Raw genomic sequence first — 14,985 nt, 5'->3', positions numbered from 1 at the left:
GATTTAAAGAGACAGTTACGCTTGCAGCGCGTTTATGCTGATTTAATTACAGAGAGCTTTTTATCTAGGCTTTTCTTTTCCATCTTAATTACTTCTCCTTGCCCCTAACCACTGTGGGGTTCTGCCAACACAGCCGGGACAGGCCAGGGGTGGGAAGAGGTGTGGCTCCCTGACAGGCAGAACTGTATTAGCAGAAACCCCAAGCCCAAAAGCATTTAAACCAGCAGAGCTACGCCTTGCTGATACGCTAGAGCCTGTTTTGTTTAGGAACAAGAACTCATTTGGGTACAAAGCACAGCTTTAACATCACAGCTCCGCTCACGCTGAGAGCACCTCTGTAAGTTTGAATAGCTAAAATACCCCGAGTAGAGGCACGAGCCCAGGTCTGACAACACAAAACAGTTCCACCCTCAGAGATGGAGGAGCCCGCTCGCATCTGTTTAGCCCGTGCCATGCTGCTCTTGAAACCTGCCCTACAATAAATTCTTTCATTTTCTGTCGAGTCACCTTTTCAATAGCCTAAATCATTTCATTTCCAGTAATTTCTTCAGAAGACTATTTCTTGGCCCAAACAGGTCCTGCTGTCTGCTGAATTTTCCTTCAGACTTTCACTCTTCTTTTAAGGTAATTATGATAGCTTTTTTTTTTTTTTTTTCCCCAAATCGCTTTTACAGGCTGATTCATTTATTTCCCCAGCAAGTCAGCAAAAAATCTTGGATGTATCTTCTCCAAAAATGAGATCTGGAACAAGACATTTCATTTTCGAGAACAGTACCTGTCATCAACAGAAAACTCAGCTCCCTGGTTTGGAAGTAGATATTCCAGATATTACAGAATCACAGAATGGCTCGGGTCGGAAGGGACCTTCAAGCCCATCCAGTTCCAACCCCCTGCCACGGGCAGGGATGCCACCCACTAGATCAGGTTGCTCAGGACCCCATCCAACCTGGTCCTGAACACCCCCAGGGATGGGGCACCCCCAATATATGGGTGTCAACAACATTCAGGAGCTTCTGCTTTAGAGCTCCCCATTGCCCTGCTGGATTTCACCTGCTGTGATACCCAAGAACTAGGTGTGCAGCTATAAAACGTCACCAACAGTTTTATTTTAATAGGAGTGAACAACGTCTCAGCGGGTTTCTTCTTTTATGGGGCCACTTCTGAGCCTGCTGGGGCCACAAAGATGTTATTCTTTATATGAATGCCCTAGTAGGGGATCGAGTGACTGCACATGTATGACGTGCTTTTAATCTTGAATGAATATTTTATCATCCCCGTTTAAAAATGCAAGTAAATATAAATATATAAGCAAGTATTCTTAAATATATATGCATATAATTATATACTAATAATTTAATATACAAATACATAAATAATACATATAAACATGCATATTGAATTATACATGCTTATATTATACCATATAATTATATACTATGTAATTACAATATTATATGTTATGTATTAAGTTATATATTAAATATATTTAATAAAACAGATAGTACTAGGTTTGGCTGGGATTATTTTCTTCACAGTAGCTCGTGCGGTTCTACACTCTGGATTTGTGATAAGAACAGTGTTGATAACACCTTGATGTTTTAATTATGGCAGAGCAATGCTTACACAGCATCAAGGTCTCTTTCTGTCTCTCCCACCAGTGAGGAGGCTGGGGGGAGGCAGCACAAGGAGTTGGGAGGGGACACAGCCAGGACAGCTGACCCAGCTCACCAGTTTTCACACTTTGCCTTTCTGATCCTCTTCCCCATCCCACTTAGGGGGAACAAAGAAGTGTCTGTGTGGGGCTTAGCTGCCTACCAGGTTTAACTGACTATATATATATATATATATATGTGTATTTATTACGTTTATGTAATACATGAATAAATGTAATAATACATAAGTACACCTAATAAATACGTAAGTACCCATAAATACATATGTATTATATATTTTGCTTGTATTTTTATATATACGTAGATACATATTTATATTTAAGCGTATTTGCTTGCCTTTCAGGGTTTTGGTGGTTTGCAGCCTACATTTTAGCAGTGTGAAGCCAAAGTAACGCCACCGATCACCTCTCCTTGCAAAACAGAAATACACTCTCCAACAAATGGCTAAGCCTGCAAGACACTGCCCTGGCAGACTCAGTTTGACAGTAAGACTTTTATAGCCAAAAATATTATTTTTTCTTGCAGTTCATTAACAGTAGTTAAAATTTGGGAAGCCACATATTACAGTCAATGCAATCTCTTTTTTTTTTTTTTTCCACAGGGCTCTTCCTCCTCCGCTCCACTGCCTAAGCAGTAAAACCAAAAGCAGAACTTCCTACCTCTTCCTAGCACTGACCCACGACAGTTATGCCTGCACTGCAAGCTGAACAGCAGGCTCAAGAGAGGGATATTTGTTGTCTGGCCCCTGGGGCCCACAAGCTTTCTGTCTGCACGTGGTGGTCTCCACCTTAACCCGCTTCATGCAGACCGCAGTCATAAGAATTTGGGTTTCCACTTATAAAACCGGATCTGCCTCCAGGGAGCTCTGCTTTGCAACTTTTCAAGGGTTTGCAAGGAAGATGACGGGCAAATCTGATGCTGAGGGTGGTGACTTGTAAAATACGAAAGGCCTCCTAAACGTGAGGGATTTGAGTGCTGCCCACGGCACATCAATCTGTCCCCGCTCCGTAGTTCTGAGCTGACCTGGCAAAGCAGCTGGTGACAACTCCAGCAGCAACTAGCAATTTAAACAACAGCACAAACACTGCTGATGACATCAACGAGCATATCTCAGCCCGTGCAAAGAGAGTTGAGACCACGCCTAGCACCTTTTCTTCCCTTTTGCTGGCAAGAGAGTTTACAAAGTCATCATAAAGAGATGAAGTAACTCAGCTTCTTCCAGATGAACAATAATAATAAATTCTAGCCTTGCTTATCCAGGGCTTTCATCTGTAGATCTCAAAGCACTCTGAGAAGCCATTTTGGCAAAAGGACCGAAACAAAACCCATTAAAGTTAATAGAAAAAGTCCATTGAATTAAACGTGCTGAGGATCAAGCCTGTGAATCCTTCCTGATGACTGTGCTTAGACGAAGCAAAGGAATTGAGAAATTTTCCATTCTTCCCAGATGAAAGAAAAAGTAACTGCCTGCAGATGAAAAGAAAAATCCCTTTAGGCTGGAAAATGTTCCCTGAGGTTTCCTTCATTCAATAATCTCCAGACATTGGATGTTTCTCACCTCAAAAACAGCCATGAAGTAATCTAGCTGTTTCTCCCAGTGCCTCATACTTATGAGGAGGGATGAGCCCCCCATTGGCAACTGGGGGGCCATGCGACATTATTCTACAGGGGGAAATAAGTTTATGTGACCCCAGCTAGCCCCTGAGTTCATGTTCAGGACCTGGAGGACTGGTTGCACTTCTGAGATCCGAAACTTACTAAAATATGTGCTGCAACAACATCCCCTGGCAGTGAATTCCACGAGCTTGTTATGTGCCAAGTTAGAAAAGCATTCCCTTTTATCCCTTTAAAAACCTATATCCTTTTACCATCATCGTGAAATCCTGTGCTGCACAGCAAGGCCCTATGAAGAACAGCACTCTCCTAGTGACCATTCATAAAGCAGAATGTATTCTTTTCAGTCTCCCTTCAAAACAAATACAATCTTGATCTTTTATATAGCTGTCTTGTTATACTGAAGCCTCCGCAGCCGATTAGAAGAAAGTACAGCCAAAAGAACAAAGGCACTGCAGTCCACGAAGCGGAATATTCTACTGGAAGAAAAAATACACTGAGGAAAAAATACGGGTAATGAAAAACTGCTAGTGAAATGAGATGACATTTGCAGGACCGTTTGGTTAAATGTTTCAGGTAATGAGCATGCAAAGTACCGACAGGTTTTGGTGATGGGTAAAATGCTGTCTTTGGTTCCGTACAACTTCTGCTCTGCTACAACTTTTTGGGCATCTTCCAGCGATCTTCCAGCGCTTCCGTGTTCTCACAGGAGAGGCAACAATAGGGTCAGGCTTCTTCCAAGGAGAGCGATGGTTTTTCCTGCTTTCACTGGGCTCTGGAAGGGGTTCAAGGAGGATATGAATGCTGTGACTGCCCATTGATCTGAAGTGGCTCACCAGTCCTGCTGTTTCTTAAGTCCTCTCCTTTCTACCTTGCCACAGAAGAACCCAACAGAATGCTCTGACGTTAGAATCACAGAATCATTAGGGTTGGAAAAGACCTCCAAGATCATTCAAGCATCAAAGACAATTATAAATAAGAAAGGCCAAGAAGACTGAAGCTCAATATTCACCATCTAGGGCAGGAACAAGGCCAAGATGACACACTAATATCCATTCTGAGATAGCAGATAACATCTGCCCTGGTGCTATGTCCTTTCACCAGCATTACCCTGTAAGATCAGAAAGGCAGCTGGACTCCGAAGGGTTCAGTACGAGGCCATCTTCTCCATTCGTGCACCTGATGACAATTCGAGTAACGAAATGGGGGCTTATAGGTAGAAAGACCACCTGAAATGCTGCTCAAGCCGATGGGTATGAGGACATGTTCATCACAAAGAAGTAAAGTTTTGTTATTGCTCGTGCTAAGTTGGCACTTGGAGTCTGCGGGCAGGATCAGGCCCTGTCTGTAAGGCAATGCACTCAACGCCCTATGGTCACAGAGAATTCAGGCTTTGCCCCGTGGAGCTAACAGCCTAAACTGGCAAAGAACAGCAGGAAAGAGGCACAGAGGCAGCAAGTGACTTCCCAGGGTAAACTCTGACCACTTGACTTTCCCACCTCACTTTCACAGACCTCTCAGCCTAGCCAAGATCAGCATCTAGAGCACGGAGCTCTTTTCTATCTACAGTTCAAGGGAAAGGGTGCGAAAATAAGATAAAGTTACTGCAAAGTCAAGCCAGATACTTCCCCAGCTCATATTCTTTACGGAAAGAAACCTGCACAACAGGAAAGATGTACTGAACTGAGGAAGATTTAGAGCAGTTTGGCTATATTCATTTATCTGCTTTTTTGAACAGCTTTCTAGAAGACAGGAATGGGCAGAAGCACCACAAATCATCAGTTGCCTCTTTGACCGATGATTCCCCCACAAGCAAGGAAGTCTTGAAGCCACGAATAGAAGCAGCGTGTCCCAAAATATCCTCAGAGACAGTCAGAGAAGAAAACAGGCAGAAACCGAGATATGGCACTATATAGGGGATTTCAGAAGGGACTACATCTTACACAGCTGCCCATTCAGAAGTTAGCAAATATTATACTTCAAAAGGAGTGACTCAGCTTTCTCAGAAGAGTTTGTGTGCCAGCTTTGGAGACCGAATTCAATCACTGAAATGGAGGAAATTAATTTCAGTCTCTCCTGCCACTTTCATTGAGAAGATGGATGCTGGCAAACCACCCACCTCTTTTCTGGCAGATTCTGGACCAAGAGGCCAGTAGGAACTGCACATCTCCTGCACCTTCCTAGCACACCAGACTCTGCTAAGGCAGGGTCTTCAATCGGTTTCAGTCCTCTCTGGGAAGCAGCATCATCCACAATGGCGTGGAGGGAAAAGGGGAGCAGAGAACGTCCAACATGAGATTGCAGGAGGAAGGAGTTTCCAAAATTTCACTGCTACGTATGACATGAAACTGAAAATGGGTGATGGGCAATATCTCAGTCTTTCCTTCACACGCGGCGTAAGGCAGGGCTGAGCTGTCTTAGTAGTGCTGCAAGGCTCCCTGCTACCGAGCACCAAGCTTTCTCAGGTTGAATCTCAGCACCTAACCACACAACCGATTGATGATCCTTGGTCAAGACAATCCTTCCCTCTCCAGCAGGCCCAGTATTTAATTACCTACCTATGTTAGAGTTGCTGACTACGCTCCTCTAGAGTATCAGGTGCTGTTCAGAGTTAGGAAAAAAACGACCATCCCAAGTACCACCCAGATCCTGGGACTTCTCTGAGTGTTTTATACGAGCTCCAAGGGGGCAACTAGGAATCAGAGCATGCTAAAAGGATTCAGCTTGACTGCTACACCTTACACAGGCACACTGGACATGTTAACAGCTCTCTTCCAGCAATTTCACCTGAGAACACGGACAGTTAAACCGTACGCCTGTCTAAAAATATTTCCTGTAAACAGAAGCTACGGGCTCAAAGACATTCCAGAAAGAAACCTTCACCCTATGCTCTGGCTTTGATGAGGTGATACGGTGTATTCTGACCCATAAATGCAAATAATAAAGGAAGACATTTCATTCGCCCTGTTTGCAAATGGATGATGTGTAAAGGACTGACAGGCATTGAGCTCTTCCTAAGTGATTTCATTATTGTGGGAGGAGGAGAGTGGAAGAATCTACTCCTGCTGCTTTTTTCAAGGCAGTCTCCCTAATGAGCATTCCAAATACCGAGGAGTATTTGGATACACTCTTCTAAATTTAAAATTCTCTGCAGTATCATCCTCTCAGGAGCTATGACCGAGTACATACCAAGAAACACTTGTCAAGAGGGGCACTAAAATCCTGTCATTTTAATGGGCTGCACTGTTAATTCGAAGGTTGTTCGGTCTCCTTAGCAGGACAGTTTTAATTGCTTCAATGGATTTGTTAGGGAAGGTTTTTCGACCCAACTGCCCTGTCAATTGTAAAAGGAGTTATTCATGGAGCTGTTAAAGGTCACAAATTGCTTGTGGTTCTGCATCCTGTTTATCTCATGTGATGGCGGACGGAATCTATTCGGCTTGGAACACAGTTTAATGATTTAATACCACTGATGAGTTGTAAATTAATCCACTCCATGCCATCCTGAAAGGAATGACCTGTGCTGTCCATGGACAAATTGGGAAGATAAACTATGTAGCATTAGATTAAGTTTGTTTAAATGAACTGCCTGTTCCATTTAGACTGGCAGCGATGGCAGGACAACTGGGCCAAGAAATGTCCCCCTCAAGAACAGAACCAAAAAAAAAAAAGAAACAAAAAACAGAAACAGTTGTTTGAAGAACCTCAGAAAAAGAAATACAGCTTGCAGATCAAGATATTGTCTTACCATTGGTAGGCATCTGAAAGTCCTAATCTGTGGAACAAAAAGAAAAAGCCTCGTAAGTAAAGGAACACAACAGATCTTCAGGAGCAGCGCTTGCCTAGAAGGCAATACTATGAGGGAAGGGAGGCTCTCATGATTAAACTCAGTCCAAAAAGGAAAGGCAGGAAGTTAAGAGAAGGCATGATCGGTGGCTGTCAGCTCTGGCACGTGGTAGACATCTCAAACAGATTCCCAACATGCTCCTTAAAATGCCAAGTTTGTTTGTAAACATACAGGGTCGATCCCAACTTCAAGCAAAAACTTCTGCGCATTCTTAAATTAAGGCAAATCAGTAAACTCTGCTTGTGAATTTTTGGAGAGAGCAGGCCTAAATACTAAATTTACATGCAGCCAAACTCACTTATAAATGAGTAAAAATCTCTTCACATGTGCAGCTATGGAATGATGCAAATTTTCCCCTTTCTTAGTTCACAAAACCACTAAAGATGCCATGGATTTCATAACGTGTAAAACCATTAAATAAAAATAGTTTCGGTGAAACTACTAAATAAAACCGTGGCTTTTCCTAATTGCCACCAGTGGTACCTCCCCCTTTTCCTGTCCTGGCAGAAACTGAGCAAAGTTGATGTTTTTTTCCCTCATTTCTCTCAACACAAACAAAAACATCTGTAAGCAAAATGAGCCCATTTCGCTGATCTTCAGTGCACTGCAGCAGTCCCTGTAGGACTTGTAGATCTGCTGTAAGAAGTGTGCATGAAGAGCCAAGAATCCAGCTATCTCTCTAGTTATGCTGGGTCTGCAGGAATTTAAAGAATTTAAAGGCATTAACAAAGTATTTTGACTCAACACCTCAGATCCTGAGCACTCAAAACTGAGAAAAACGTGTAATAAGTATTATTATTTTTCCATGTATTTCCATCTTCAGTGCAGAGCTGTACTTTAAGGTCGCTGTAGATACACCATTTGTAGCTTCAAACGCTTCCTGTGTCTTTCCTGCCAAACAAAAAAGTCTGGCTTTAACCTTTACAGGGATCCCTCCTCTACCTGCACACCTGGGGGGCTGAGGACTCGGGATGTCACTGTCAAAACTGTCAAGTGCAGCAGGCAACACTGTACTTTGCTTCCGATGGAGTGTGCCTCCTTCTGGAGAGTTCCTAGGGAGAGGAACAACAAGCACAGGGAGGCCCTGCAGGGAATAATATCATCCTCCGCTGCAAACTGGGAACCAGCATCCCAGTGATTTAATTGCCCTGTCTTTCGCTTTCATTATGCTGAAATGGGTTTTGCTTTTCTCCACTGACTAGATTTATTTCGGTGAGCACGCAGCTGATTTCAGTGATAAATTCAGTCCCAACATGCAAATGATGTTACTCTGGGATTAATCCCGCTCCAAAATTGCTTTGTACAAGTGTACGACTGGCACAAATGGACTCATGTGAGTTATGAAAGGTTCTCTGGAAAACTCAGATGGGATCTAGGGAATAATTTTCCATGGAGATTTACCCCATCTGTAACGTCAGTTACTGTTAACTAAACAGCAGCTTCGATATTCTGACACTGAATTTAGCCTAAAATCACTCCATGTCACATGAGCCAGAACTAAGCAGCAGGGAAAGAGACTGTCAAAGAGCCTCAGAACAGGTCCTAGCCGCTTCCAGTGAAGCTTCCCACCAAACTGTCAACTAAGAAAAGTATTCTCTGAAATGATGCCACCGAGGCCAGCTGCATCACGGCTGGCAGAGCTTCTGACCAAAACTGCAGTTCCTCAGTTGCACAACGCAGTGACAAAAATATCCAAGCTCTATTTGACAACTTCCACCTTCACAATCAGCTCTCAGTCACCAAAGCTGCGGAGGAAACGTTCAAGGACAGGGCCTCCTGGCACCTGCAGGTCCCACATACCTCTGCAGGCGTGATTCGAGGAAAGGCAGGCGCTCCTCTCTCAAGCTGCCTCCACACAACTCCCCTATTCCTGGTACGAGGAGATCAACAGCTGCAACCTTAAAAGAAAGACAAATAGTGTCAGTTATGCCCTTCAGTCTACAGCAGAAATACAGCTGACACTGGATAGTTGTTTGTAAAAAGCTACTCTGATTCTCCTGTTGAGTCCAGGACTCTTAGGTAAGTACTTGCACGTGCTCAAAAAGTCTCTTTTGGGCAGGAGAAGGCTGGGAGAGAAGCCTACAATGGCAGAAACTGTTAGGCCTACAGAAAACCTAAACGAGGGCAGTCCTGTTCCAGGCTGAGGACGTTTGCAACCACGTGGTGTGAACTGAATGCCATCAGGTCACTCTGGAGACAGGAGTGCACACAGGCAAGTCTGTACGTGGTGCAAAAAAAACAAATGGGAGCTCACGAGGAGGCAAACATGCACAGGACCCGATTTCCTTAGTTTATGCAGCTCTGGTGACAAAGTGGTGCTGTAATGTGTCTGCGTGGCCCCATTCCTTCAGACTGCTCTAGTGGTAACGGTACCAAGGGATCAATGGCACCGATGTGCTGATCCAAGCGTTAGGATCACAGCGTTATCACCTATGCCGTTAGGTTTTGGCTGGTTTTCTTCTAGATTTTGTTCTGTAGGGCTGCTTAGCCCACAGCTGAACAGGTGCTAGAATTAAAGCAAGCGAAGCAACAGCAGGAATAAATTTACCAGGAAAATAAACAAACTATGGCAAATCTGTCTTAAGGGACTTGAGCAAAAACTTAACGCTGCCCAACTCCTGAATCTTCTTCCTGGTACTCCTGCTTTGGAGATTTCTTCTACAACAGAAAAGAGACCGGACAGGATCACGTCTCATCTTGGCCTTCTCGAGTGGAGGCCCAGCAGAAGGCTATCCCCATCCATCAAGGGCTAAGGCACACGCTCAGCTGAAAAGGAGGAGGAAGCGTGACCCGTGGACTCACTGTTCGTTGGGGTCCATCTTCGTTGTCCCGCATGTAGAAAGGTTTGAGATCGTATGGGTAGTTAATGACAAACACGGGCACCTCACCGCAGTGCTGCACCAGGTACTTCTCGTGTTCTCTTTGGAGGTCACAGCCCCACTGTGAAGAGAAGAAAAGGGACCTGGTGTCTTGCTTTGGTGCACCTTGCCTGTGGCAAGAGACACAGCGAAATCCCTGCAGAGGAGAGGCACGGCTTTGAGCAACACAAAACCACAAGCAGTAACTCTGAGCGCCCACAGGCGACGGGGAAAATTTGCTAAGACAACAGAATTCCACAGGTTTTAAGGCAGAGCAAAGCAATGAAAATAACACAGTTAAGTTTCCCAGAACAGGGCCAGATTTCCCCGCATCTGATATCAAATCAGAAAAAAAAAACCCAACAAACCAACCCCCCAAAAACCCCACCAAACAAAATCCTCTCTCCACATCGCTCCAGGGAAATAGGCAGCTATCCTATCTGCTTTGCTCAGCCCAGCACACCAGCCTTGTTTTGGCGTACAGAAAGCAGCTCTGCTACGATGACCGCTCTCTTCCTTGCTGTGTCCTGTTACATGCCAAGTTAATTCTCACTCAGGAAAACCCAGCATCCTACCAGCCAATTCTTTGTTACCGGAAAACTTGGCCATTTGCAATGCCCTTTGCTTCTCCTGCTTTCTTCCAGCGACGTTACAAATTCTGTGGCTTTTGACTAGAAACCTCCACCCCAACATAGGACATGCGAAGAATACAGAGGAAGGAGGGAAACTGATATTCTGATATTCTCTTCTCATCCGAAAACATCCTGAGCTTGCTGTCTCAGACCAAGATAGTACGGATTTGACTGAGATGGTTCCTTTCAATCCCATGCTCTTAAGTAGTTATCTGATAAATCTCCTTTGCAACAGAAAAACAGCAATGATTTGTGCAACAGCACTGCTGGAGTGATTTGTAGCTACATTCCCCTAAAAGACTTGAGGTTCTACACCCACTTGTACACAGAGACCAGACGGTTACCCAACCAGCCGCGAAGAACCCTTCAGCCAGAGGGTTATTTTCCTTAAAACAGCAGAATGAGATTAAGATTAATCTCTGTACAGGAGATGAGCACAGGCAGGAATGCTCTCCATACCGGTATGTATGTTTGAAACTAGGCAAAACACAATTTTCAGAAAACCATAAACTACTAATACTGAGGTTAATCGTGTGATTCTCTTTCCCAGGTAACAATTATCCTTTGGAGAGACAAGGGGTTCCCTTTACCTCCACGTAGGTTATATGATATTTTGACACGGTTTTGGCTTATTGAAACCCGTAAAACTTGTGGTGCTATCTAAATATCATTCCCTTATTTGAAGACTACTGAAGAATGATGACAGCTGCCGACCCCAGAACACACTCAGCGCTACTCGGATACAGAAAGAGGGAAAGGAGGCTTCCCGGAGACCTGCAAAGCTCAGTCTTGGCTGTGTGCAAAAACAGGCACAGGGAGAAGCAGCCAGGCAACCACCTACCTCTGGCTTAAAAGCGAAAGTTTGAGAAGCTTGCTTCAAAATTTCCACTGCTTCATTGTAGGAAATTCTACAAGACAAAAAAAATAAAATCTTTGAGATAACTGTGAAAGGAATAACAAGAAAGTTTTCTGGCCAAGCGTGGCACTGGAAAATTAAGGAGGCATTTCCCCACGGCCATGCCAACTTGTGCTGTGATGTCAGACTTCCCAATAACGCTTTGGATGGAAACCAAAAGCTTACATTTTATATGGCAAGTGCCCTATGCTTTCCTGTGCTTCAGCTACATGCAGGGCAGGAAGCGCTAAGCTCTCAAGCCACTTCTGCGTTACTGCAACGTTGCATTTCAGTCAGGAGTCTTGCACAGAACCTCTCCATACAAATTTGACGATTATTTGTTTTAAAGAAAACAACGTGTCCTCACTGGCACAGTTCCAACAACACAGCTCCATTGTTCAGCACGGTATTAGGCGGCAAAAATAACAGCCCAGAGTGCAAAGAACTCGTACCTCGAACCTTTCCGTTTTATTTTGCAAATACCGTGAGATTTATTTGCAGCAACGTTTCTCTGCCCCTCTGACAGCTTTGAAAGCGGTTTCGCCACTGCTTTCCACCAGCACAGAAGAAGAGCGTCATGGCAAAGCAAACAGAGAAAGTGCAGCCAAAGATGCGGCAGGTTTGGTAACTGGAAATCAAGACTCGATGGAAGATGCTTTTGCTGACAAGTTTTCCACATACCAAGCAGATGCTGCGGAGAGAAAGAGCAACTCGCTCACAGTAATTTCATCTTTCTGTGTCGTTAGCCAAATGCAATTAGAAAACAAATTCCCTGAAGGGCACGAGCTCTTTACATCCAGCTACATGGAAGGCTTCTGGAGGAAATACATCAGGAATATATCGCTCCGTGTGCTTGGTTTATGCGAGGCGCAGTCCAAGCGGGATATGTTACTGGCACAGGTTCAGCCCATGTAACCGAGATGTGGAAGGCAGGAATGCCCCACATGTGCCAGCAGCTGAAGAAAGGGACATAAAGGGAGAAAGGGATGCGCCGACTCTTTTTTTCCTTGGACCACGGCAGAAGCTGAGCGTAACTCTGCCTCCTTGGAAAGATCGGTTAGGTCCAAAGAAAGAAGGATCAGAATCCTTCACGGAGGTCCTCTGTGCAGATGAGACAACGGGAGCATCGTGATCCTGTTGCAGCTGAGCTGCTTAACAGGAAAACCAGCGCTGGAACGTTCTGTGAGATAAATGCAGAGCACAACTATTTGGAGAGATGGGCAAGGATAGAGAAGAGGAGATATTTTAGGGGGGCAAGGAAGGAAATCAAAATTCTTCAGTTCTTTAGCACAGAGCAAATTGGAAAAAGGAGTTGCACAAGTAATTGGGAATAGCAAATCAACTGGCATTTTTGAACATCAAAAATATTTGCAGAAAAAGGGATATGTTGGAGAGAAAACATGAAGGAGGGCAGAGCACCAAAGCTGAAACCAAGGAGCAAGCCACTGTGAGCAAAGCACTCGTCAGGTGCATGCCGAAAGGAGGACACCCTGGCAGAAAGAGGATCTCGTCTAGGCAAGCAAAAGCGAAAGGACGGCAGACTCAGGCACTGGTCTCATGCAGAGGTGACAGGAGGACTGGCAAACAGAACAGAAGGAATTTCAGTTCATGCTCCTGAGGAGACATTATGCTAACCCAGCAGGCACCGAGTTGGGAAAGTAAAAGAAGATTTAGAAAATAGGAACCCCTTCCCCCAAAGCCCTCTTCCAGATCATTTTGAAATTTAAGTACTTACGTTACAAATTTGTTCTTCAGCATTTGTTCCAACCTGCCCTTGGTCAAAACAAGAAAAACAAGAGAGTAAAGCTACTCCTAGGGGTTCAGGGGCACAGAAGAAACAGAGAAGTCACCCCCCTCTAAGTTTTGATTTGTAGGTCTGCGTTGGGCTCTAGGTACGGGTCAAAATCCACTCCAAGCCATTCAGTGCTAAACAGGAACCTAATTTTTGAGCTGAGGATTCAGAGGTCATTGGGTGATGACACAACTACAGTTTTGCCACAAATGTTATATAGCAAGTTGTGCGTCCTCTCTGTGCTGGCCTGAAAAATAACTTAAGCTCAGGCCAACTCCTGGCTCTTCGCAGTTCATTAACACAGGAGAACATATTAAAAAAAAATTAAGCCCCCCTATTGCCAAGAGCTCCCAAAATGCATAGAAGGGTTGCAGCTCTTTCCCGTCCCATTTATTACCTTCTGGGCAGGAGCTACGTATTTATGAAAAAGCTCAACATCACGAGGACATCTGGAGAACACGGCGCTTGTTGCCGTCTTGAAAAGATCTTCCATAACCTAATCGAGAAAACAGAAGGGCATGAGAAATTAACACTGCTCAGATGTCCCCGACTATAAATAAAACGCAGTACGCATCAGCCAAAGGGTACAAAAGGAGCTTCTGTGCTTTTGCATGGTCAGACTGCCTAAAAAGAGCACCGGCTTGCTAATGCTCCTAATTAGCAGGCTTGCTCACCAGCTGAAGAGGATTAGAACCTGCTTTTCTCCTACGGGTTTAGGGTCTCAGCGTCTGCTGATGGCCTCGGTATCTTCAGTCAAGTACCTCCAGCGCAAAAAGCACACCTGAAACATTTGAGCAGCAGCCACAAACGAACACATCACAAGCATTTGTGGTGGTTGGGCTCAGATGAATCATTAGGAAGATGCCTTTCCTGGAATGAGCAATGCTGCTTTTCTGCTTTGTTGTTACAACGGACAGAACTGAAGCAGAGGGGAATAAACGGGTGCTGAGCAGAGCCAGCCTGCCCGACAGATTCCGTCCAGAGAGACTCTGCACAGCAAGAGCAAAGCAAAGAGAACATGCGCAGAGATGAGCAGAGAGCTAAAACTCACACATCAATGCCGGGATGTTCGAGAAGCTAAAAAAAAGACCTGGCTTAATTTTCCTAAACTAATGTGGATCAGCTAAGCGACATTCACATCCAATTTGGATACATTTACCTATTAAAATGGGCTTCACCTATAAAGAATTAAACTAAACAAATGCCTTTTGGATTCCAAACAAAAGCAAACAAAAACCAAAACAAAATAAACAAAACCAAAAAAAGCCCCACATTGTACTCCAGTGCATTTTGATCAGCCTGTTGTAAGAGTCGTTTTTGTGTTTGTTTAAGCAAAGCAGACTATCCCAAATACTTGCTGGCACGCTGGCAGGTAAGAGTTCCCAAATCTCCTCGTAATCCCACGCCTGCACAAAGCAGGGATTTGATACCTGTCGAGTACTGATGCTTCCAACTCTTCTGCAAAAGCACTCTCCTTATTCTCATCCCCTCTGTAAGCAGCAAAGCAAAGCAGCTGGACTGCATTTCACCTTAGCCTAGGACGAGACCAGGTTTTTCACAACAAAAAGCACCTCTGAAAGCCCTGGCACATTTTCTGTGGAAATAACAACTTGGTTCATGAACCGAAGAGCTGAGAGAAGCAAAAGCTGAACCTGACTTCTGGTCTGCAGATCT

At 44.4% G+C, this 14,985-nt stretch overlaps 1 protein-coding gene across 5 annotated transcripts in view; it reads right to left on the bottom strand.

Moving 5' to 3' along the window:
- The window catches only part of NARS2 (asparaginyl-tRNA synthetase 2, mitochondrial), a 50,894-nt gene that overhangs the window by 811 nt on the left and 35,098 nt on the right, over positions 1 to 14,985 (bottom strand). Inside the window, exons 8-14 of one of the 5 annotated variants that reach the window (XM_066989964.1) lie at positions 13,710 to 13,807; positions 13,255 to 13,299; positions 11,466 to 11,532; positions 9,937 to 10,074; positions 8,935 to 9,032; positions 7,036 to 7,062; positions 2,662 to 3,140 (exon numbers count right to left, since the gene is read on the bottom strand). In XM_066989964.1, the coding sequence (XP_066846065.1) occupies positions 3,008 to 3,140; positions 7,036 to 7,062; positions 8,935 to 9,032; positions 9,937 to 10,074; positions 11,466 to 11,532; positions 13,255 to 13,299; positions 13,710 to 13,807 (606 nt within the window). In that variant the 3' untranslated portion in view covers positions 2,662 to 3,007. The other 4 variants (XM_066989965.1, XM_048052847.2, XM_066989963.1 and 1 more) reach the window with 4 other exon arrangements.

This window comes from Anser cygnoides, chromosome 1 (genome assembly GCF_040182565.1).
Source record: "Anser cygnoides isolate HZ-2024a breed goose chromosome 1, Taihu_goose_T2T_genome, whole genome shotgun sequence".
Lineage (NCBI taxonomy): Eukaryota > Metazoa > Chordata > Aves > Anseriformes > Anatidae > Anser > Anser cygnoides.
The sequence above is the reverse complement of the archived record's forward strand: the minus strand, read 5'-3'. Positions and strand labels throughout refer to the sequence as shown.